Source organism: Syngnathus floridae, chromosome 3, assembly GCF_059516105.1.
Source record: "Syngnathus floridae isolate MCC-2025c chromosome 3, RoL_Sflo_1.0, whole genome shotgun sequence".
Lineage (NCBI taxonomy): Eukaryota > Metazoa > Chordata > Actinopteri > Syngnathiformes > Syngnathidae > Syngnathus > Syngnathus floridae.
Window position 1 is genome coordinate 5,637,488 of NC_142415.1, and position 24,901 is coordinate 5,662,388.

A 24,901-nucleotide genomic window follows, 5' to 3' on the forward strand; every position below is an offset into this window, starting at 1 on the left:
TAGTTACAGACTTACAGTATAATGATAATCACGTGTGCAAAAAAATCCTATTAACACAAAGTCAGCAAATATTATTTGTAAATTAATGGCATAAAGGAGCGGGGGACTTTGACTGTGAAACTACATTTCCAAGTTAGCAAATGAACGAGGTATGTTAACATTCGTGCCGCTTTTTCCACATCCAACATGGCGGTGATGTCTACGTACGATTCCGCTTCTATACATATCTATGAAAAATATGTTTGTACCAGAAGTCGTTACCCGCAGTGTCCGTGTGTTCCTTTGCGTTACTCGCTGAATTCAGTGGACTGGCTGATTGGTAAGGAATTTCTTGACCTAATTTGCGCTGTGAATATGAGTGATGTAAGTGTATATTATGATGAATGCTTTTAGTTTCAGTGAATGCTTGCCAAAACGCTATATTTGGTTTCCTCAACATGCGTTTAACTCGAACGTAACGGTGTTTGACAAATTTAGCGTGTTGACTCTCAAGAGTCGTATTGTGATAACAAAGTAAGTTTGAACAGTAGAGCAGAACAAACTGACAGATGGAAGTCATAGTGTCTTATAAACAGCAATATAGTTTCAGTCTTTTGATTCGTATTCTGGGTTGGTTCCCGCCATAATGCTGGGGCGGAAGTGGTGTCAAATCATCGTCCAGCTACTACTGCGCATCCGTTATGAAAGGGTTTTTGTTTTATTTTTTGTTCATTTAGTAAAATTTTCATTAGAATTGAGTAATATTGTACTGTTCGAACATTGTTATCAATGTTATCTCTATTTCAATTTCATCTCTCGTCACTTCACAAGTGCTACAATTTAATGTGATATCTTACTATTATATTTACTTTGTAGCTACGTACTTCTTTTAAAACAGATGGAATGACCCACATTCCCATAATTAAATTAAACTGAAACTATTATGTCCGTCATGTATTACAAAAGGAAGCAAGAATATAACATTTGTCATCACGTTTCTCTGCATTGCAAAGAGCAACTAGGGGACAAAACATGTGCTCATTAATAATTTTTCCCGTGATGTCACGCACATCTGGAGACCACAATGTGGGAGGATCACGATTATTTTTTTGTCCATTGCATTTTGATTTTGAAGAGTTCCATAACTTGATTACACTTCCAAACCTAGAAACCTGCCAATTGTCCATTACAAATAAATACAGTATTAAAAATTTAACTCAAGGTTATTCGCTATATTCTTTGAACAATATTCAAACTAAAAATAAAATAGCTATTCAACTGTCTTTAGTGAGTCAATGACTTGAAATTACGTCTCATAGTGAATGCTGTATTAGTAAAACACTGCTGGTGTAAACCCAGACTCCAGTCATCATTGTGTGATTTTTTTTTTTTTTTTTCAACATTGGAAAACAGATGCAAATTACATTGCCTTTTTATCAGTTATTTTGTCAGCAAAAGTATCATTAAGCTAGTGTTCAGGTTTTTGGCCCTGCAGTGTGTAACAACTGGTCTTATTTAAATAAAACCACCCTCATACCAAGTTTCTCCACCCATGACTTGGCAGCTACCTTAGTGAAGATCCACCATTTTCCCTCGCAGGCGAGTGACTGACTACATAGAATCACTATTTATTTTGAAGTAAAAAGCTAAACAGACCTGCCATGTTGTTAGATGCTTAGATCGTCACACATCATTACAGTGCCTCCCAGCCAAAGAGGACTTCAGGAAAAAGTGGATTCATTTTATTTACAATGGAAACATCCGGCCTTTTGTCAGCAAAAATCTTGTCTGTGCCAGCCACTTTGCGTTTGACTGCTTTAGCAACCTCGATCAGTATAAAGCTGGACTGGCGATGAGACCGTTCATAAATGGATCAATAGCAACTGTCCGTGGGAAAGACACAGATGAGGGAACTGTAAGTATTTAAACAAATGTTTCTCTACTTCAGACATTTACCTTAGCTAAGACTTGACGTAAGGATTCATTTGTCAATGGTACCATATCATTTGTTCATGTTAATGCAGGTACAGTAGTTTGTAATGTGTGAGTGTAATTTCATCAATCTTGTGGTACTTTATATAATTAAATTGAGAAAATAGGTTTAATGTTATATAGACTCAATGGAGGAGAGTTCAGTTTAATGGAACACATGATTTGTATAGCCTAACAATACGTAGGACAAATTTCATCTTTTGTGGGGGAAAAAAAATTAGCTATATTTTTGTTTTGAATTTGTAGGTAGGATGTCGTGATTCCTACTATCTGATAATTATAGGGCCGATATTTATTGTGCATACCTAATACTAGTCATTTTTGGTTGACAAGCTTGGAACAAATCAATAAAATGCTTTGTGTGAATGAGTTCTGGAGATTGATAATTAGAGCCATGTTGACATGGAAAAAAGATTCAAAAATAGTTACTGTCGTTGTGTAGACTACCAAGTCTGCACTGGCGGCTGTGGTACGTCATGTGGCCTGCTAGACGGACGGTCACACGCAGAGTTGGCACGCAGCTGTCTATGCAAACACTCCAACGGAACTTCAAAAGTACAGGTTTGTTGACATGATGTTTGTGTGCTGAGATTGTTTATGTCTACGATCTACAATTTACTCTTTTTGTGAATTTGTCCAGACTAATGGAAACGTCAACAATCATTATAATCACCTGCATAACTACAAAGATAATCATGACCACAGAGGCAGCGTAAACTGCCAAGTTGCCAACAAGCCATAAAGTTGTGGTCTGCCATCACTCAAATGATTCCTTCTCAAAATGCATGAAGGCATACATAAAAAGAGCATATACACAAATATTGAATATCTAATGTGCTGTGAGAGCTCATCAGCGCTGCCGCAGGAAATTACCTAATGAGGAAAAGTAATGATTACAAATGTATCTTTGTTAATCCATGCCAGTGATATATTATTGACAGAAATAACAATTCCGAGCTCGTCTCAAACACAGAAGGTATAATAAACCTGTGGAATACGTTTATTGACAAAATCAGAACTTCACTTTATTGCACCATATGATATAGCCTAGATGTGCAAAATGTCCACATTGGTAACTGACCCAATCTCAGTCTCAGGGATAAGAAGAAATCCTTCACCTCTACCCTCTTTCAGCCACTCACGCGCACAGCCACAGACGGGTCAAAATTCCCACAAAATGCCGCACACCGTTACAAAATAAAATAATTCTTTAATGTCGAGGACGAAAGTATGCTCTTCGAACCATTAGAATAAATTAATCTATTCTTCCCTTTTTTTAGGCACCCTTCAACAGCTCACTTGAATCACCGTCCTGCATAGAAGCTAGAAGTAAACTACCTCGCTTAAAACTAGAGGAAGATGCGGAGCACGTATCAGAGGGCAGCTCTTCTATGGACATGAAAGACCCACTGGATCCCACCAATGAGGACCCTGGCATAGTTTTGAGTAAGCCAATCCAACGTGGGTTTACTATAATGTCACTATTTTGTTTCTTGATTCAAGCTCTAGCAGTTACTCTTTTTTTTATTATTGTTATTATTTTTTCACATTTCAAAACTTTGTTTTCATAGGCTTGTATCTTCTGGTCCTGTTCATAAGATAGCATCATATATTGTCCATGAAAGTTGCCTACTGGAGCTGTTTGAGGTGTGCCCTGTGTGTCGGCGGGTTGCTGATGTGAAGACAAGAAGCAGAGGCACATTCCTTTCTGTAAAACAGCAGTGCCCTCACTGTCAATATTCCTGACGATGGAACAGTCAATCAATAATTGGAGACACACCTGTGGGAAACCTCCAGCTTTCAGCTGCCGTGTATACTACAGGTTCATCTTTCTTCAAATTTAAAAAGGTAACGGATAAAGACTTTGACTGTGTTTGCAATCACTCCTTGAGTGATTTGTGAGTTTACCATTTTGTATTGCAGTTTTAAAATGCCGTGAGACATCACTATAAAGTACCGTAATTTTCGGACTATAAGTCGCTCCGGAGTATAAGTCGCACCAGCCATAAAATGCCCCAAAAAGTGAAAAAAAACATATATAAGTCGCTCCGGAGTATAAGTCGCATTTTGGGGGGCAATTTATTCGACAAAATCCCACACCAAAAACAGTCATGAATGAGCAACAACAGGCTAAACGATAGCAATAACAGGCTAAATGATAGGTATGCTAACATGACAAACACAAACAAAGAGCTGAGAACGGGCCTGACGTAACATATAGTTATTAAAGAGAACTATTACATAAATAACACGTTTATAAAACCATCGGTGTCACTTCAATTCATTAAATCCATCGATCGTTCTTTGTCAACAATGGGTGCGCGCGGCTGACGGTGCTTGCACTTCAAAATATTCCACAGGCCCTTATAACGATATATAAATTATATTTCAAATAACTATTATATAAGCAATATTATCAAACCATCTGTGCACTTTAAATCATTAAATTCACCGATCAAATTCCTCGTCCTTTGTCAACAACGCTGCGCGTGCGTCCTGACGTCAGCCTCGTCGTTATTCCACAGATCTACTATATAACTATATTGTAGCGTTAACAAAGTACAAGGAAAGACGTGGGTTTGGTAAACGGCTCTTTATTTAACAAAACAAACTTCCAAGCGTGTGGCGGCGTGGACTTCCAGCCACCAATGTGGAAGAGAGCTCCATACAATAGGACCGGACGTGCGTAAAAGCCATGTCCGAGCCCCATGCACCGTCCGCGGACAGCTACCCGGCTGAGCGCCGGCCCCCGACTTCGATCAACTGAAGTGAAAGAGAGCTCAGTAGAGTAGGACCGGGCGTCCGTAAAAACCATAATAGTTTTTCAAACCTTCTATGTCACTCCAAATCCTTAATTCCTTCAATCTCTGCGTCCTCCGTGTCACTTAGAAACAAAGCCGCTAATGATGCCGGTACGTTTGTCCTTTATGTAAACAACCGCTGCGCCGTGCCACTGACGTCACTTGAAATTCAAATTACAGTAATTCTTTGGTACATCACGGTTCTCCAAACGTTCTTTCTGCTGCTCGATTACTGTTTTCGGCTGCATATTTTACAACTTGAAGTTTGTTACCTGCAAAATATGAGTTTCTTTTTGGTGCCATTTTTCCTAAGCCCTTCCCATTTAGAGCGCCCTCATCCAGTTTCGTCTGAAAATGGGTTTTTTTCCAGATGTAGTTTTTTGTTTTGTTTATTTGGTTGTTTTACCAAAGTCAAAGTCTGCTTTATTGTCGATTTCTTCATATGCCAAGACACACAAAGAGATCGAAATTACGTTCCCACTATCCCACGGTGACAAGACATAGTACACAATATGCATACAAGTAAACAACACAAAAAAAACCCCAAGAAGGCACAAACAATGAATAAATAAGAGTGATGAATAAATAATAAATAAACAAATAACATAATAAACATAAGAGGAGCAAAAATGAAGCAAGTGTGCATACAGCAGACAGTGGAGTTGGATATGGCGCTTTAAAGTGTTAATTGCTTTATTTGATTTTTTTCTCTATTTTTTATGTTTTGAATATGTTCAAGATAAAGATATAAAAGCATGTGAAGTGATCAACTATACTAAAAATAACATGTTGAGTGGTCAACTATACTTGTAAGTGATGTGTTAATGATCAAGTAAAAATTTGTGAAAAAAAACATATATTTCACAAATTTTTACTTGATCATTAACACATCACTTAATATATATGTTTTTTTTCACAAATTTTTACTTGATCATTAACACATCACTTACTAGTATAGTATATGTATATATATATGTCGCTCTGAGTATAAGTCGCCCTCCCACCCAAACTATGAAAAAAAATGCGACTTATAGTCCGAAAATTACGGTAGTGAACAAACACTAGCGGTCTTTTTTTTTTTTTTTTACTTTTATTTATGCAAATAAGGCAGTTGAAAACTGATTCTCATTTGCAATGCCAACCTGGCTGCAGACATCTGAGTAACAAAAATAAAGCAAATACGTACAAGTAGGTTACATATTTAAATAATAAATCATATGCCAAATAAAGGTTTCATCAAAGCTAAAAACAGGATTATGCACAGTATCCCTCATTAAACTTTTAACGCACTTTGGAAGGAATGAGTTTTATTTAATACTTTACTAAGTGTTCCAGTCTTTAGTGGCAAAGAAATTGAAGACAATTAACTAAATGTTGTGTGGATTTTTGGAGGGAAGGGGTTATTAAAACTGCTGGAATGGACAGTGTGGGTGATGGTATGCATGGCGAGCAGAGATTGGAGATGCAGGATGATGGTTCCTTGAGTATTTTACAGCTAAACCTAAACAAATGAATGTGTTTTGAGTGAAAAGATTACCCGTTAACCAGGAAGTACAGTTAATGGTGCAAAGTGTTGTGAACCTTACAAAAGCAAATGGTGTTGTGGTATACTGCATGGTGTCTAGTTTTTGGAGAACGGTTTTGAAGCTGATCTACTGTGTATAGTACATCTTTGTAATCTAGGAATGGAAGGATGGTTTTATGTGCAATTTAGCAGAATGTGTTAGTGAGGATTTATTTTGGTAGAGAGCCTAATTTGCTTTTAACTTCCAAGAGAAGAGACCGTTTTTCTCAAAGGCAAGCCAACTGTCACACCAGATTCCTCAGTTTGTAGTATGTGACCAATTGAACAGCAGAGCCATCAAGAGGGGGGGAAAAATCTATGTATCTGTTTGTGGGAGGGTTCTGTTGAAGGTTATACATTTAGTTTTGCATAAGTGTGGACTGCAAAGAGATTTTTGAGTGTTAGTACAACTTGCCAGGAGCGCAGGCAGGGCAGTCTCGAGCAGTGGTTCTCAACCTGAGTTCGATCAAACCCTAGGGGTTTGGTGAGTCGGGCTCAGGGGTTCGGTAGAGCCTCCACTGCGGAGGGCGAAACACACCTGATTTATCGTGTAAATTCGTGATGACGTATATCTGAACTGGTCTCGCAAAGGCAATAGCAGAAGTCACACTGATTCGCAGGTGTGTAATTTGTTGTGAGTTCATGCATTGTGTTTGTTTTGTTCTTTGAACAAGGTGATCATGCACGGCTCATTTTGTGCACCAGTAAAAAACATCTACGTCTTGAATTTGAAAAAAAAAAGGTTTTTGTCTTCTAAAGAGGGGTTTGTTGAATGCATATATGAAACTGGTGGTGTTCGGTACCTCCAACAAGGTTAAGAACCACTGACATAGAGTAAACTGTTTAGTTTCTATTATTATTTTGAAAATACATTTGAAATCCCCAATTTCACTATGTCAAGAAAGTTTAAGATTACAAAATAAACATTCAAAATGATTTTTATAACAGAAATTGGTTAGCATATAGTCTTCTGAAAAACATTTTGGATTCCACTCAAATTTAAACATTGAAATGAATACTTTTCTACAACCTTGTAAATTGAGATTCACTTGCACATATAGTATACAGTATACGCAGATGTGTTGTATTTTCCGGGGTTAGTTTTTGTCATAGTTTGGCCGGGGGTGTAACTTATACTCTGGAGCAATTTATGTGTGAAATTATTAACACATTATTATATCATTTCACATGTTATTTTCACACTAAACCGCAAGAGGCTGCTCAAGGTCTGTGTTGATAATTGTGTTGATGTCTGACGTAAGCAACGTAGAAGAGGAAGCGCCGCATCTTCTTCCTCTGGAGTTAGCAGAGTTGTTCAAAAGTGACACAGAGGATGCACGTTCTCAGTTCGTTGTTTGTGTCAGGTAATGTTAGCATACCGTACAATTATTCAGCCTGTTGTTGCCTCTTCTATTTTTATTTTAAATTGCCTTTCAAGATGACATACCTATTCTTGCTGCTGGATTTTATCAAATAAATTTCCCCCAAAAGCGACTTATACTCCAGTGCGACATATGTATTTTCCTACTTTATGTATTTTATGGTTGGTGTGACTTGTACTCCGGAATTTATCGACTTGTAAACACGGTATTTATCGCCACAAAGACATTTGTGATCACAATTTTCATCTTGTCTAATGATGTTTTTGTTGTCTTCCTAAGACTCTATTTGGCAGCATTGCACTTCAATGAAAAGGCTGGTTTCTCCCAAGCAACTTCAGCTTTTAAGGAAGGTCAATGCACACCTGAATCAGGTAAAACAGAGCCAACCTTACCCAAGTTCAAGCTGTTTACATTTGGTGTGTGGGTCACTCCTTAAAAAATATCGAACTGCTGTCATAAAAATAAAATAAAGAATTATTAATGATTGTGTTCAAGTAGCCTTCATAGCACAGAGACAAATTGTCTATTTATACAATTCTTGTCAATAATTCAAACAATGAGTGAGAAATCTGCAGAACTGTGACACTACTGGGTTAATACATTTTCAAAACTGTTCAACTTTTCTGCTTTTCAGATAATGTTGAGAAACTGTTCGATCTCATTTTTAATATGGTGTGCCATGATCCTGCTCCATACTTGAATGAGATCCTACAGATCCGCATTCCAGAGGACTAGTCAGCCCTGTTTGATTGACCCGATGCACGGGAAGTAACCTAAGTCTCGTGGTTCAACCACGGACTGGTCTGAATCCCACATATTGTCCAAGGGCATTGGAGAATTCTGTAGCATCTGCAGAACCACACATGCAGGGATTACCAGCCTGATCTGCCAAACCAACAACAGCTTGCAAACCTCCTATAAGCAAGATATCTGGAACAGCTGTGATTAAAAAACTACAACTCAAAATGATAGTCATGTATGTATGTTTTCGTAGTGTGGCTTCCGTGAGAGCTTGGTTAATGTTTTGTATTGTAATTACCATAGTTGCGATGATAGTGTTTTGTGTTCTTCTACATTGGATTTGTACAATGTACGCATATATTTTACATGTGACCAAGTCCCAAGCTTTATATCCAGTCATTCTCTAAGTGTGGAACCAGTACTAGAAAGAACGGTACGCAGTAAAGGTGTCAAAATGAATCGATTAATCATTCTTCAAATTAATGAACGATTTTGATCAATGAGTCACCGTTGGACTTAAAATAGTAAAAATGTTCAGCCTCTCAACAGTAAATATTCTCTCCTTGCTGTAGAAAGCAGGATTGTGTTAATCGCGACACTTGCAAACATCTGCTTTTATGTTGGAAAAAACATTCGTCTAAATTTTATCTTATTTTCTGAAATGTTACAAACCACTCCAATAACTTAACGGGATTCAGGATATTTTATTTATACTATACATATACGTGTGTGTGTGTGACACACTGAAATACATACAGATACTGAAATACATACAGATAACACTGTGTATGCATCATTTCCACTCTTATCGCCCACCCCTAAATCCACAAACACATTACATGGATACTGTACCATTCTTATTGCCCGCCCCAACTCTTCCCACCCATACAGTATACAACACAAACACATAACATGGATGCTGTACCATTACCGTAATTTCCGGACTATAAGTCGCGTTTTTTTTCCAAAGTTTGGGTGGGGGGGGGGCGACTTATACTCAGGAGCGACTTATGTTTTTTTTTCACAAATTTTTACTTGATCATTAAGACATCACTTAAAAGTATAGTTGACCACTTCCCATGTTATTTTTAGTATAGTTGATCACTTAACATGCTTTTATATCTTTATCTTGAACATATTCAAAACATAAAAAATAGAGAAAACATCAAATAAAGCAATTAACACTTTAAAGCACCATATCCAAGTCCACTGTCTGTTTGCTCCTCTTATATTTATTATTATTATTTATTATTATTTGTTTATTTATCATTTATTCAACACTCTTATTTATTCATTGTTTATGCCTTCTTGGGTTTTTTTGTGTGGCTTGTATGCATATGTGTACTATCTCACCGAGGGATAGTGGGAACGTAATTTCAATCTCTTTGTGTGTCTTGGTATATGAAAAAAAAATTGACAATAAAGCAGACTTTGTCTTTGATAAAACAACCAAATAAACAAAACAAAAAACTACATCTGAAAAAACATTATATTTTCAGACGAAACTGGATGAGGGCGCTTAAAATTTCACCGTTGGCCGTGACTCATCAACTGGGTGGGCTTACGAAAAATGGCACCAAAAAGAAAGTCATATTTTGCAAGTTACAAACTTCAAATTGTAAAATATGCAGCTGAAAACAGTAATCGAGCAGCAGAAAGAAAGTTTGGAGAACCGTGATGTACCGATGGATTACTATTTCAAGTGACGTTAGTGGCACCGCGCGGCGCGACCCACGTAAGGACTACCGGCATCATTAGCGGTGATCATTTCTAAGTGACACGGAGGACAAAGAGTTTAAAGGAATTAAGGATTTGGAGTGACATAGAAGGTTTGAAAAACTATTATGGCTTTTACGCACGCCCGGTCCTACTCTACTGAGTCGGGGGCCGGCGCTCGGCCGAGTGGCTGTCCGCGAACGGTGCATGGGGCTCGGACACGGCCATTACGCACGCCCGGTCCTCTGCCATGGAGCTCTCGTGTCTGGAAGTCCACGCCGCCACACGCTTGGAAGTTTGTTTTGTGGAATAAAGAGCCGTTTACCAAACCCACGTCTATCCTTGTACTTTGTTAACGCTACAATATAGTTATATACTAGATCTGTGGAATAAAGACAAGGCTGACGTCAGGGCGCACGCGCGGCGATGTTGACAAAGGACGAGGAATTTGATCGATGGATTTAATGGATTTAAAGTGCACGGATGGTTTGATAATATTATTGCTCATATTATAGTTATTTGAAATATAGTTTATCTATCGTTATATGAGCCTGTGGAATATTTTGAAGTGCAAGCGCCCTCAGCCGCGCGCAGCCATTGTTGACAAAGAACGATCGATGGATTTAATGAATTGGAGTGACACCGATGGTTTTATAAACATGTTATTTATGTAATGGTTGTCCTAAATCACTCTATATGTTACGTCAGGCCCGTTCTCAGCTCCTCATTTGTGTTTGTCACGTTAGCATACCTATCATTTAACCTGTTGCTATCATATCGAATGAATGATGGATTTAATGAATTGGAGTGACACCGATGGTTTTATAAACATGTTATTCATGTAATAGTTGTCCTTAATCACTCTATATGTTACATCAGGCCCGTTCTCAGCTCTTTGTTTGTGTTTCTCACGTTAGTATACCTATTGTTTAGCCTGTTGTTGTTATCGTTTAGCCTGTTGTTGCTCGTTCATGACTGTTTTTGGTGTGAGGATTTGGCGAATAAATTACCCCCCAAAATGCGACTTATACTCCGGAGCGACTTATACATGTTTTTTTTTTTTCACTTTTTGGGGCATTTTATGACTGGTGCGACTTATACTCCGGAGCGACTTATAGTCCGGAAAATACGGTAAATCTTACATTGATAAATCTAAGAAAAACTAAAATTAGTTAATAAATAGTACATAAATAATAATAAATATAAGAGGAGCAAACAGACAGTGAACTTGGATACGGTGCTTTAAAGTGTCAATTGCTTTATTTGATGTTTTCTCTATTTGTTATGTTTTGAATATGTTCAAGATAAAGATATAAAAGCATATTAAGTGATCAACTATACTAAAAATAACATGGGAAGTGGTCAACTATACTTTTAAGTGATGTCTTAATGATCGAGTAAAAATTTGTGAAAAAAAACATATATAAGTCGCTCCTGAGTATAAATCGCCCCCCCACCCAAACTATGGAAAAAAACGCAACTTATAGTCCGGAAATTACGGTACTTTTTTAAAGCAATTTCATTTTAATTTTCTGATTTTATTCATTTATTTTTCAGTTATTTAGTTTTTAATGCTAACATCCTTGCTTGAAGAGCCATGAGAACTGCTCACTTTGTTGTATGTGTAATCTTAAAGAGAGTGCCATTTACAATAAGGTTTTTGTGGGGGTGGAAAATATTACTTTGACTAGAAAAAAAAATGTAGCTCACACACACTTTTCTACAGGGGGTAGACATCATGGTGAAAACACTTGGAAACGATAGCTTCGAGACTTTCTCTCCCCTCCCTCCGCCTCTGTCCCCGGGCCAGCCAGGAGACGCTTTTGGGAATGGTGAGAAGTAACATGCAAGCTCCCTTTCATGTGTATTCAATTTGTGACAATTATACAAAGAATAGATGCACCCTTGCCTAAGTGATAAATCCTCAATTTCTGTGTTGCTGTTGCAGATGAGGAAGCTGCCGAGGTGTCCAAGCTTGCTGAGGTTCCTGCGGCCAAAAGGAGAGTAGTTAGGAGACCACAGCCCAAGCTGGACTCCCAGAGGTTGTTGTTTCCCCTCATGTACTTGAAAGAACTTTAAAGTATAGCGTGTGCCAATGGCTGTGATAAGCCTGTGGCCATACCCCCCTTGCACGGCCCCGATACAGATCATGTTGAAGATTCCCCACAGTGATCATCAACGGTGATTTAACGAGGTCAGGAGCAAATATTAATATGAAAAGATATATCAAGAAGCAGCATTTGCCTTTTCAAATGACTTTTTTTTTAACAGTTCTAAGAAATCACAATGTCCCATCACTTGTGAGTTATTTTTAGAACTAGCCCACAGACTACCTATGTGGTCCTTGGGGGCACCGTGTTTGGAGCTTGATCTACAGTATTTCCAGTGGTTTGTGGTGTGAGGCCCACTAATTATCAAGTTAAAATAAATGAATAGATCGGTACGCCTATGCAACTGCCCAGTTGTTCTTTGACACGTTTTAAGGATCTTCGGAAAAGTAATGCAATAATTACGTTCTCTGGTAGTTTACTACTAGTTTACTAATTACATTTTTGAAAGACCACTTAAGTTGCCAAATACTTTTGTCTTTCAAATGATACGTTTTCGGCACGGTGTAACAGTGGTGAGCACGTCCACCTCACAGTAAGGAGGGTGTGGGTTCGATTCCACCTCTGACCCTCCCTCTGTGGAGTTTGCATGTTCTCCCCGTGCCCACATGGTTTTTCTCCAGGCACTCTGGGCTTCTCCCACAACCCAAAAACAAGCTTGGTAGGCCGATTGAGCACTCCAAATTGCCCGTGAGTTCAAGTGCGGATGGTTGTGTCGCATTTTGACTGCTGGGATAGGCTCCAGCACGCCCGCAACCCCTGTGGAGACAAGCAGTATAAAAAAAAAATAAAATTGATGGATGGATGGATGAAGTTATCTTTTTATAATAAATGTTTTTATAAAAAAGTTTTTTGTAGGACTTTTTTCTTCGGGCTCGAGATATTCCTACTACATAATTATGACATACTGCTTGGTCACAAAGGATTCATTGTTAAATGTTTTCTCATCAGGCTGATATCTGAAAAAGGACTTCCAGCTCTGCGTACACTTTTTGACAATGTCCATTTTAAAGGAAAAGGCCATGAGGTAAGACTAGACATAGCAGCTCTGAACAGAAAGGTTGTGAGCTTCATGATGCATGTGGTATTCCTCTATCCAGGTGGAGGATCTGCGACTGCTGATGCAGAAGATGGAGAACTGGGCTCACAGGTTGTACCCCAAACTTCAGTTTGAAGATTTCATGGACAGAGTGGAGAAGCTGGGCGCCAAGAAGGAGGTGCAGGTAGGACAGGTGGAGGAATGCTTGAACCATCTTGTTTCCTACACTTGCAGCATTTGTAGTTGGCTGATAAGTTGGTTCTCTGCAGACATGTCTCAAAAGGATACGGTTGGACATGCCACTGACACACAAAGATTTTACCGGTAAGCGCCTATAAGGATGCCCCTGTGTGAAACAGTCTTGGTTTCAGATAGCATTTTTCTGTTTTCAGGTGAAGATGATGCTCCGCTTGAACACGACATCTTGGAAGATTCCGATCCATTTAGCAGTCAGAGGTTCCCCAGCGATCCGCAGGGGCCAATCCACTCTACCCCAGGGCCTGCTGGTCCGCCTGCCCCCTCTCTCACAGAAGATCAGCGCCAACACATGGAGCTAAACAGACAGCGGGCCCTGGAGAGGAAGATGGCTCGCCAGCAGCAACTAATGGGTAAATATGTCTTGTACATTGATCCTAAAACAAATCAAGAAAAGATTAAAAAATAACAACCGTATTTTCAGCACCATAAGGCGTTTCGGGTTAAAAGGCGCAGACTCAATTGTGGGGTCTATTTTGTATTTAATCCACACATAGGGTGCACCGCATTATAGGGCGCATGCATGCCATGACTCAAGGTAAACAAAAAAAACGTCACGAGAGCAAGACAGTGAGTTCGGTTGTACTTTATTCTACTGTTTAACCATGTACTCTTCTGTACTCACATTATTATTAATTGATATTCATACGCAAATCGTCCAAGTTCTCATCTTCTGTATCCAAATTAAACAGTTGGGCAAGTTCACCATTAAACATGCTAAGTTTCTTCTCGTCGTCGTCACATATCTCTTCTGCAATGATCCTGGCTTTCCAGAAAGCTCTAATTGTGCCTTGTAAGCATGTCTCGTTGTCTATGGCATTTTAGACGTTCCTAATGCTGTTTGCTTTGCACAAACGATAGTATTAATTTATCAATAGCGGCGGAGGTATGTAATCTACGTGTTACGTACATCCTCTGATTGGTTTACCGCCCCGAGTTACGTTAAAAATAATATCCTCTGATTGGTTCATCGGGACTACATATTACGCCTGTATATTAGCTATCTGTGTAGTGGAAGCCACACAAAACAACTTTACAGATTTGCAAAAATGAGAGTATTTATTTATCAATGGCGGCGGAGGTACTCTACATGTTACGTACAGTCCTTATTGGTTTACCGCCACAATCTATGTAAAATGTAATGTCCTCTGATTGGTTCCTCGGGTCTTCATATTACACCTGTATATTACGGAAGTCACACAAAACAACTTTACAGATTTTAAAATTTGGACCACACAAAAGTCGCACCTTATTAAAAGGCACACCTTCGTTTTTTGAGAAAATTAAAGGCTTTTAAGTGCACCTTATGGTGTGGAAAATAGAGTAAGCCTAGCCTACATATGGTAAGTGTTAGAAGTCTACCAGTTTTAGGTCACAATTCTAAGTTGTTAAATTGTTTTCATATCTGAAAATTCTGGCATTCGAACAAGGTTGAAAATGAGACTACAGATTAAACAAATGTGAATAATGTGTCATGATGTTTATATGTGATCCTTCAGACTCTCAACCACTTGACTCATCATTGCAAGCAGGCGAGCCCTCGGTGAACACCGCAGAACATGCTGTCAACTATTCCCAAGGACAAGATTGTAACGAGGATGAGCCAGGAAGAAGCAGCCCCCCTCAGCTGTCAATCAAGGCCTCTGAGTCATTCTCTTTGTGCAAGAACGTTGTGACAGAGCCAACACCTCCAGCCAGCAACAGTAGTGAGGATGCAGATAAATGCTGAATAATGCTCAGTACTTTACTCAATTTAGCACATATATATATATATATATATATATATATATATAGATAGGTAGATTTTTTTTATATAACACTCATGACACTTTCAATCTATGCAGACAGACCATACATGTTGTAATTAAAAGTGATGTTTCATTATGTAAATCAGTTGTAATTACTTTAAAGATAACAATAAAAGCAAATATCTAGTTTCTATATTCAGAAGCGTGTAACTGAATTGTTAGATAAATTGTACATATATGTTATCATGCGTTCCCTAATGAGTACTTATTAATAAGATTACTGCGCAGAATGCTTGCTGTTTCGCCTTGCAGACGTCCACCAGTTCACAACAAGTCAAACGATGCTGTCTGGAGCTTCCTGACCTTCTACACCTCTGGGAATCCAAGAAAGCTGCTGATAGCTCAATCCATTTTGTTGATGTCTGGACATGGCATTTTGTCCTTGCACTCCTTTCTCATGGCGTCCTGTCTGTGACTACTTGTTTCACATAACATTTTGTCATGACGTCTTGTCTGTGACTACTTGTTTCACATAGCATTTTGTCCTTGCGCTCTTTTGTTTCTCATAACGTCTTGTGAGTACTTGTTTCACATAGCATTTTGTCCTTGCGCTCTTTTTTGTTTCTCATGAGACTAGGCCATGCTTTCCCCCCCACCTGTTAGGGGCTAGTCTCACATTGTGGGTAGGGCATCCCAAAATAAAAAGAGCGGGGGGTGTGACAGATCTTTAGTGTAGTCGGACTGCTGTAAGTCTGGATGCACTCCTCGCGAGAAAAGACTCAACATTCTGCCTCACTGGTTTTGTCTGCTGATCCTTTTGCTGATTTTGAACCTGACATGAATAAAATTAATTAATTAGTTGCAATATTGCACATAGTGCCACTGGTTAGCAATTTCAAATGACCAACTTTTTTTTTTTTATCCTGTCAAGTTTGTTTAGCTCAGTGATCTCAACCAGTGTCCTGTGGGAGCTCTTAAAGTGAGCCACAGGAAATGATCACTAAACAGTTAAAAAATATATATATGTACAACAAATAATGCATCTTTGCCTATCCAGCTATGCCAGCGACTTAGTGACAAAAAGAATAAACAATCTATTGGATGTTAGAAAGTATATAATTGACATGTGTACACACTTTTTGTGACCTTTTTATTTGGTAGTATCATGAGATTTTTCGCACTTAAAATATGTGCCTTGGTTCATTTAGGGTGAGAATCACTTAGCTAATCAAAGTCAAAAGTCAAAGTCTGCTTAATTGTCAACTTCTTCACATGCCAAGACACACAAAGAGATCGAAATTACGTTCCCACTATCCAGTAAACAACACAAGCAATGAATAAATAAGAGTGATGAATAATAAATAACAATAAATAAGTACAGGACGCTACGTAGAAGGGAGAAGAGAGTTCTTCTACTAACCTATAAATCACTGCATGGCTTAGCGCCTTCATATCTCGTCGACCTAGTCGTTCCTTATGTTCCATCTCGTAACCTTCGTTCGCAAAACACTAGTCTTTTAGTTACACCGAGGGCCAAGAAAATGTCTGCAGGGTCTAGAGCATTCTCTATTCGGGCTCCAGAGCTTTGGAATGCCCTACCAATGGATATTAGAACTACTACCTCAGTAGAAACATTTAAGACACGTTTAAAGACACATTTCTATGAGATGGCCTTTAACTAACTTGTAGTGGCCGATTTGGCCGGAGTTTGTTTTGTTCTCTCTGCTCTGTTTTGTTAGGTGGCTCAAAAGCTGATAGCGGCTAGCTGGATTCTCGGGGACCAATTCAAGATGAAGAAACTGCAGCTCAACCCCCTTGAAGACACTGCCAGGACAGTCGCGGGCACCTCCGACATCCATTTTTTCATTGATTTTCATATTATGTATTACTTGTGCCCTCTCTGCATCCATTACAACCTGGTGATCCTGAAAGGGGGATCCTACCATCTGTGGTCCCTTCTCAAGGTTTCTCATTTTCCCCTGGCAGGGTTTTTTTAAGTTTTTCCTTGCCCTTTTGGGAGCTTAAGATCAGGGGATGCTTTGAGAATAATTGTCAATTTTGGCTATGTGAAGCCCTTTGAGACTGTTTGTGATTTAGAGCTATACAAATAAACTTGACTTGACTTGACTTGACAAGAGAGTTCAGGATCCTAACAGCCTGGAGAATAAAGCTGCTGGTGAGTCTGGCGGTGCGGGAGCGCAGGCTCCTGTAACTCTTCCCAGAGTGCATAAGATCAAACAAAGAGTGAGCGGGGTGACTCACATCACTCACAATCGTGGTCACCTTGCGGGCGAGATGGGAGGCGTAAATGCCCTTCAGGGAGGGGAGTGAAGCACCAATAATCTTACCAGCCGTGTTCACTATGCGCTGCAGGGCCTTCATGTTGTATTCAGTGCAGCTATCACCCCAGACAGCGATACAACTGGAGAGGACACTCTCAATGGTGCCACGGTAGAATGTAGTCATGACGGCCGGCGGAGCACTTGCTCGCCTGAGTGTCCGCGGGAAGTACAGGCGGCGCTGAGCTTTCTTCGCCAGTGACGTGGCGTTGGCGAACCAGGAGAGGTCCTCACTGATGTGCACCCCCAGGAATTTGGTGGCGCTCACCCTGTCCACCACAGCACCGTCGATGGTCAGCGGCAGGTGTTGGATGTGACCCTTCCGGAAGTCAACAACAATTTCCTTGGTCTTGTTGACGTTCAGCAGGAGGTTGTTGTCCCTGCACCACGCGGTCATAAGGTCAACCTCCAACCTGTACTGAGTCTCGTCGCCCTTGGTGATGAGACCTACCAGAGTCATGTCGTCAGCAAACTTCACTATGCGGTTGTCGCTGTAGGACGCAGTGCAGTCATGCGTCAGCAGGGTGAAGAGCAGAGGACTGAGCACACAGCCTTGGGGGGCCCCCGTGCTCAGCGTGATGGTGGCGGAGATTTTGACGCCAACACGTACCACCTGAAGCCTCTGACAGAGGAAGTCCAGTAGCCAGTTGCAGAGGTAGGTACTGAGGCCCAGCTTGTCGAGTTTGCAGATGAGTTTTTGTGGCACAATGGTGTTGAAGGCAGAACTGAAGTCCACAAACAGCAATCTCACATACGAGTCCCTACTCTCTAGGTGGTAGAGGGCAGAGTGGAGGGCAGAGCAGATGGCATCCTCAGAGGACCGTTTGGCCCGGTACGCAAACTGGAAGGGGTCTATGGTGGGGGGGAGAATGGATCTGATGTGCTCCAAGACAAGCCGCTCAAAGCGCTTCATGATGATGGGCGTCAGTGCCACGGAGCGGTAGTCATTGAAGCAGGACAGAGCAGGCTTCTTCGGCACAGGTTCGTACCTGTGCCTTGAAACACGAAGGGACGATGGCCTGCTGCAGGGAAATGTTAAAGATGTCCGTGAAGACACCTGTCAGCTCCCCAGCGCAGTCCTCCAGCGCTCGACCTGGGATGTTGTCAGGGCCCGTCGCCTTACGGGTGTTGATAGCGGCAAGCGCCCTCCTCACGCTGTCGGCAGAGAGGCACAGGGGCTGCTCGTGTGGAGGGGGAGTGGTCTTCAGCGGGCAAGTGCTGTTCTGAGCGTCGAAGCGAGCATAGAAGCGGTTAAGATCGTTGAGCAAACGGACGTCGCCCTCACAGCTCTGCGGCGCGGGCTTGTAGTCCGTGATGGTCTGAATGCCCTGCCAAAGGCTCCGTGCATCCCTGCTGTCCTTGAAGTGGGCGGTAATCTTGGAAGAGAACGCCCTTTTCGCTTCCTTGATGCCCCGGGACAGGTCGGCCCTCACTGCCCTCAAGCCAGCCTCATACCCCGCTCTGAAGGCTTCGTACCTGGCCCTCAGCAGCCTGAGGACAGCCAGCGTCAGCCATGGCTTCCAGTTAGCCCGAGTGACAATGGACTTCGAGTGAGTCACATCATCAATGCACTTTGTGATGTAAGAGGAAACAGAGTCAGTATACTCCTCTATGTCTGTCCGATCGTTGCAAGTGGCCGCCCGCTTAAACATGTCCCAGTCAGTAGTGCCAAAGCAGTCGCGAAGCGCATCAGAGGCACCCTCAGGCCACACCCGTACCCGCTTGCGAACCGGCCTAGATGCCTTCACCCTTTGTCTGTATGCAGGCAAAAGCATAACAGTGAGATGGTCAGAAAGTCCAAGATGGGGGAGGGGGGCGGCCTTGAAAACTCCTTTATGTGTAGAGTAGACCAGGTCCAGGAAGCTGTCACCACGTGTTGGAAAATTAACATGCTGGTGAAGCCTTGGAAAAACAGACTTCAGGTTAGCATGATTAAAGTCCCCAGCGAAGATGGTGAAACCGTCAGGGTGCGCCGTCTGTTGTTCACTGACAGCCTGGTACAGTTCACTAAGAGCCGCGATCCTGTCGCCTTCGATGTTGGAAGGTATACTGCGACTAGCAGAATCGCAGTAAATTCCCTCGGCAGGTAAAAAGGACGGCACTTAATGACCACAAACTGGGTAGCAAGCATTATGCTGCATACTACTTGTACCCTAAAGAAAATTACCCAATTGACATATTTGAGCTGAGGTTAGGTGTACATACTTGTTTCCACACTAAAATATCACACATTAAGTAGTAAATATTTTCATTATTGTACATTCTTTTACCTTATTAATAAAAACACCTCAATGGTTAATTTATCTGTATCTAATACATATTGTACTACAAAACCTGGTCAATGTATCACGTATGTATAGGGTGACCACATTTTGATTTTCCAAAAAAGAGGACACTTGGCTTGGCCTCGAGATGACAGACATTCTTCTCCATCATGTGGTCATGGCTCTTACAACTAAGGAACTCAGTCAACGTTGTAGATTAACTTTGCAGATTTTTTGGTGTTTATGTCTCCATATAAGCTTTTGAGATCTCCGACCAGCACCTTTAATAGACGTTGAAATATGTTCGTGTGTCATCGCTGTCCTCAACTCTGACATAGTCAGGGGCAAACCAACTGCAGTTTTGGCTTGTTTAACCGATGATCGTAACGCACCTCTCTGTCCACTCAACAATAACAGTAAAACACAGACGAATGAATGGAATGTGATGTCGAATTGCTTGCTTATTCGACTCGTGTTTCATTCCCACCAGTTTGACACATCTCGGTAATGGAGCACCTCAACCCACATTAAATAATAGGAAAAAACACTATGCCTCTCATTTGTCGCGCAAAACTTCAGTCATATAAACGCAAGTGTAAACTACTAATTAAAGAAGGATATTCTCATCAATTTATCGAACCCTCCTGGACAGGATGTTAAAAAGTGGACATGTCCGACCGAGCAAAAGAGGTTTGGTCATTGACATGTGCATACTATAACTAAAAGTGGAGATATATTTAAAAAAACAAAAAAAAATGTAGGTTTTTTTTTTGTAAATCTAAAAAAAAAAAAAAAAAGTCTGAAAACAGTATTTATTTAGAGCCCATTACTATCTCGAGGCTATGGTTACACATTGCTGGGTCTATCAGTGAAAGCTCTCGAATCTCCTCCAAGAGTAAGTAGAGGTTTGGGCTTTTGCTTTGGCAAAACTCTTGCTCCTCTTTGGATAGTTTGGACTGCCGTGACGCCTTCCCTTGAGCCTGCTGGGACGCCTCTTCGGCTAAGCGCACCACTTCCTGAACCAGCTGGCTCCGGCTATGTGACTCTGTCTGGTGGAGTGTCACACTCCGGTGCGGCCTGTTGCTGACAACTTCAAGGTTGACACTGTCAGCGTGACAACGCGATGACTGTACAGAAATACGAACCTGAAAGAAAAAGAAAACTCAAGTTGGATTACGTCACATCTCACTTATTCCACTGGAAAACTAATCTCTAATTAGTAACTAATCTCGGAGTAATATTTGACCAACGCATTAAGAATATAACCAGGATTGCGTTTTTTCACCTTCGTAATATTGCTAAGATTCGTCCTATCCTCTCGACCGGGGATGCGGAAACCATTATACATGCGTTCGTTACGTCGCGCCTGGACTACTGTAATGTATTATTCTCTGGTCTTCCTAAGTCCAGTATCAAAAGTCTACAGTTAGTGCAAAATGCCGCTGCGAGGATGCTCTCACGGTCAAGAAAATTTGATCACATTACCCCAATATTAGCCAAATTACATTGGCTCCCGGTCCATTTAAGATGTGACTTCAAGGTTCTTCTACTAACCTATAAATCACTGCATGGCTTAGCGCCTTCATATCTCGTCGACCTAGTCGTTCCTTATGTTCCGTCTCGTAACCTTCGTTCGCAAAACGCTAGTCTTTTAGTTATACCGGGGGCCAAGAAAATGTCTGCAGGGTCTAGAGCATTCTCTATTCGGGCTCCAGAGCTTTGGAATGCCCTACCAATGGATATTAGAACTACTACCTCAGTAGAAACATTTAAGACACGTTTAAAGACACATTTCTATGAGATGGCCTTTAACTAACTTGTGATGGCCGATTTGGCCGGAGTTTGTTTTGTTCTCTCTGCCCACCCCCTCCCCGGCTGGGGAGGGGGTTAGGTGGCTCAAAAGCTGATCGCGGCTAGCTGGATTCTCGGGGACCAATTCAAGATGAAGGAACTGCAGCTCAACCCCCTTGAAGACACGGCCAGGACAACCGAGGGCACCTCCGACATCCATTTTTTCATTGATTTTCATATTATGTATTACTTGTGCACTCTCTGCATCCATTATAACCTGGTGATCCTGAAAGGGGGATCCTTCCATCTGTGGTCCCTTCTCAAGGTTTCTCATTTTCCCCTGGCAGGGGTTTTTTGAGTTTTTCCTTGCCCTTTTGGGAGCTTATGATCAGGGGATGCTTTGAGAATAATTGTCAATTTTTGGCTATGTGAAGCCCTTTGAGACTGTTTGTGATTTAGGGCTATACAAATAAACTTGACTTGACTTGACTTGAAAAAAAGCTTGGGAAGAAGGCAGAATAGTCAACCTCTGTTGTGTAACTGATAGGAGGAAATTGCTGTGGTTTGAATATGTTGTGTTGGGATGCAAACATTTTTTCATAATGTGAATTGTACACAAAAGACAATTATGAGGAATTACATTTTCAACAAACAAATGCACTACTTGACAAGTGCACTTTAAACCTGTCTTCTTGGAAAATAACTCATTAGTTTTACCATCCAAATCGAGTGACTAAAGCAGCGAAGCATGTTCATTGATTGAAAATCACCAATGCTGTACAGTAAAACTGAGTTGTGCCACAAAATATCCAAGCTTTTTGGAGACTTACAGTGATGTGGCAGAATAGTGTGAAGGTGGTGGTTCCAACGGAGGACGTGGTTGTGATGCAGTCAGAATAACGGCGCACAGAACCGCTCTGCCACTCGCAGTGGCCATCCTGTCCCGCGGAGAGCACCTGACCTTCTCGGTTTTTCAGGTACGCGGGCCCCTTCATGCCATACCTACAGCACAGCATTTATTAAAAAGTAAAAAATAACTTTTATGTACGGTATTTAGGGTTTTTAAAGTGTTTTGCAAGGATTAACTGAATAATTAAAATATTTTACTGTTTAACCAGTGGCCATGATACTGAGCAGCATAGCATCTGTTTATTTTCTAATGTTGGACTACAGAAATCAGTAAGAATGATTAGAAATGTTTTCTTAAAGTGTATGAATACATTGTGCCAGGCAAACTTAATTTCTTACATATTGTATGGTATGGCCAACCCAGTAGCTGTATCAAACAGTACATTGGCGATTTGAGCCAAACTGTTCTGCTTGGTAAATGTGACAACAAAACAACCAAGTTGAAAACTTACAGTGGCACAAACGCCAACACGCCATTGTCTCGGATGGCGTAAATGACAGCATTGGCCACACAGCACTGATCCTTGTGAGGGTCCCTTTCTTTGAAATACAGGCACTGAAATAACTCAGTGGAGACCTTCTGCACCTGTTGGGCTGCCTGCAAATGTCACGTGGCAATCAGTTCCCAGAGGTATACAACTAAATAGATTTAAGTACTATCTCATGAGGTAAATACCAATCATAGAAGCAAAACAAAAAAGAACTGACCCTAATTTTCTTGTTGATATGATGCGCCAACTCGTCTAGTTCCTTGCTACTTGCTAGCGCTTTAGCAGGACTCCGCCCACTCTCCACCTCAATGGCTGTTGCCAGAAGGCGGTGCACCACAATGTCGGCATAGCGACGAATGGGTGATGTGAAATGTGTGTAGCGATCCAGAGCCAAACCTGAAAAGTGTCATTTCGTCACAGGCAGTATGTTAGAATGACTAACTTAATGTGTCATTGCATTTCAAAAGGCAATGGTTACTTCAAATATACAGGACTGTCTCAGAAAATTTTAATATTGTGATAAAGTTCTTTATTTTCTGTAATGCAATTAAAAAAACAAAAATGTCATACATTCTGGATTCATTACAAATCAACTGAAATATTGCAAGCCTTTTATTATTTTAATATTGCTGATTATGTCTTAAACCTTAAGAAAACTCAAATATCCTATCTCAAAATATTAGAATATTTCCTCAGACCAAGTAAAAAAAAAAAAGATTTATAACAGCAAAACAAAATCAAACATTTGAAAATGTCCATTGATGCACTCAAGTATTTGGTTGGGAATCCTTTTGCATGGATTACTATATCAATGCGGCGTGGCATGGAAGCAATGGTATTGTGGTATTGCTGAGGTGTTATGGATGCCACGGATGCTTCAATAGCGGCCTTTAGCTCATTTGCATTGTTGGGTCTGGTGTCTTTCAGCTTCTTCTTCACAATACCCCACAAATTCTCTATGGGGTTCAGGTCAGGGGAATTGGCAGGCCAATCGAGGACAGTAATGCTATGGTCAGTACACCATTTACTGGTGGTTTTGGCACTGTGGGCAGGTGCCAGATCATGCTGGAAAATGAAATCATCATCTCCATAGAGCTTTTCAGCAGACGGAAGCATGTAGTGCTCTAAAATCTGCATTTACTCTGGACTTGATGAAACAGTGGACCAACACCAGCAGCTGACATGGCTCCCCAAACCATCGCTGACTGTGGGAACTTCACACTGGATTTCAAGCAACTTGGATTTTGCTCCTCTCCAGCTTTTCTTCAGACTCTGGCGCCTTGACTTCCAAATGAAATACAAAACTTGCTTTCATCTGAAAAGAGGACTTTGGACCACTCTGCAACTGTCCAGTGCTTCTTTTCCATAACCCAAGTGAGACGCTTCTTCCGTTGTCTTGAGTTCAGAAGTGGCTTGACCATGGGAATACGGCTATTGTAGCCCATTTCCCGGACACGTCTGTGAACAGTGGCATTTGATACATGCACTCCAGCTTCAGTCCACTGTCTTTGAAGCTCCCTCAAATTCTGGAAGCATCTCTTCTTCACAATGCTGTTAAGGCTGCGGTCTTCTCTCTTGGTTGTGCAGCGTTTCGTGCCACATTTCCCCCTTCCAACAGACTTTTTGTGGATGTGCTTTTAAAATGCACTCTGTGAACAGCTTGCTCTTTGAGAAATTTCTTTTTGTGTCTTACCCTCCTGATGGAGGGTGTCACTGATGGTCCTCTGGACAGCAGTCAGATCAGCAGTCTTCCCCATACTTGTGATTTAGTTTACTGAACCA

The 24,901-nt window shown here is 40.9% G+C and overlaps 2 protein-coding genes across 9 annotated transcripts in view; one reads left to right on the plus strand and one right to left on the minus strand.

The window, feature by feature from the left end:
• Positions 1-199: 199 nt before the first annotated feature.
• On the plus strand, positions 200-16,108 carry tipin (timeless interacting protein). 6 transcript variants are annotated; one of them, XM_088370653.1, is made up of 9 exons: positions 3,576-3,819; positions 7,998-8,089; positions 11,902-12,007; positions 12,124-12,217; positions 13,235-13,310; positions 13,384-13,515; positions 13,592-13,646; positions 13,715-13,930; positions 15,077-16,108. In XM_088370653.1, exons 2-9 carry the CDS (start codon positions 8,024-8,026, stop codon positions 15,304-15,306), a joined length of 975 nt encoding a protein of 324 aa, XP_088226779.1. In that variant the 5' UTR covers positions 3,576-3,819; positions 7,998-8,023; the 3' UTR covers positions 15,307-16,108. The 6 variants fall into 6 exon arrangements, with proteins under 6 accessions (XP_088226782.1, XP_088226779.1, XP_088226780.1 ...); XM_088370654.1 differs by having other exon boundaries at positions 13,384-13,506; XM_088370656.1 differs by lacking the exons at positions 3,576-3,819; positions 7,998-8,089 and adding an exon at positions 200-319.
• A 4,618-nt stretch (positions 16,109-20,726) lies between these two features.
• The window catches only part of dis3l (DIS3 like exosome 3'-5' exoribonuclease), a 29,981-nt gene continuing 25,806 nt past the window's right edge, over positions 20,727-24,901 (minus strand). For all 3 annotated transcript variants that reach the window (XM_088370652.1, XM_088370650.1, XM_088370649.1), the window contains 4 exons: positions 23,337-23,515; positions 23,081-23,226; positions 22,550-22,721; positions 20,727-21,073 (listed from right to left, as the gene is read on the minus strand). In XM_088370652.1, coding sequence (XP_088226778.1) covers positions 20,741-21,073; positions 22,550-22,721; positions 23,081-23,226; positions 23,337-23,515 — 830 coding nt within the window. In that variant the 3' untranslated portion in view covers positions 20,727-20,740. The remainder of the gene's footprint in view (positions 21,074-22,549; positions 22,722-23,080; positions 23,227-23,336; positions 23,516-24,901) is intronic.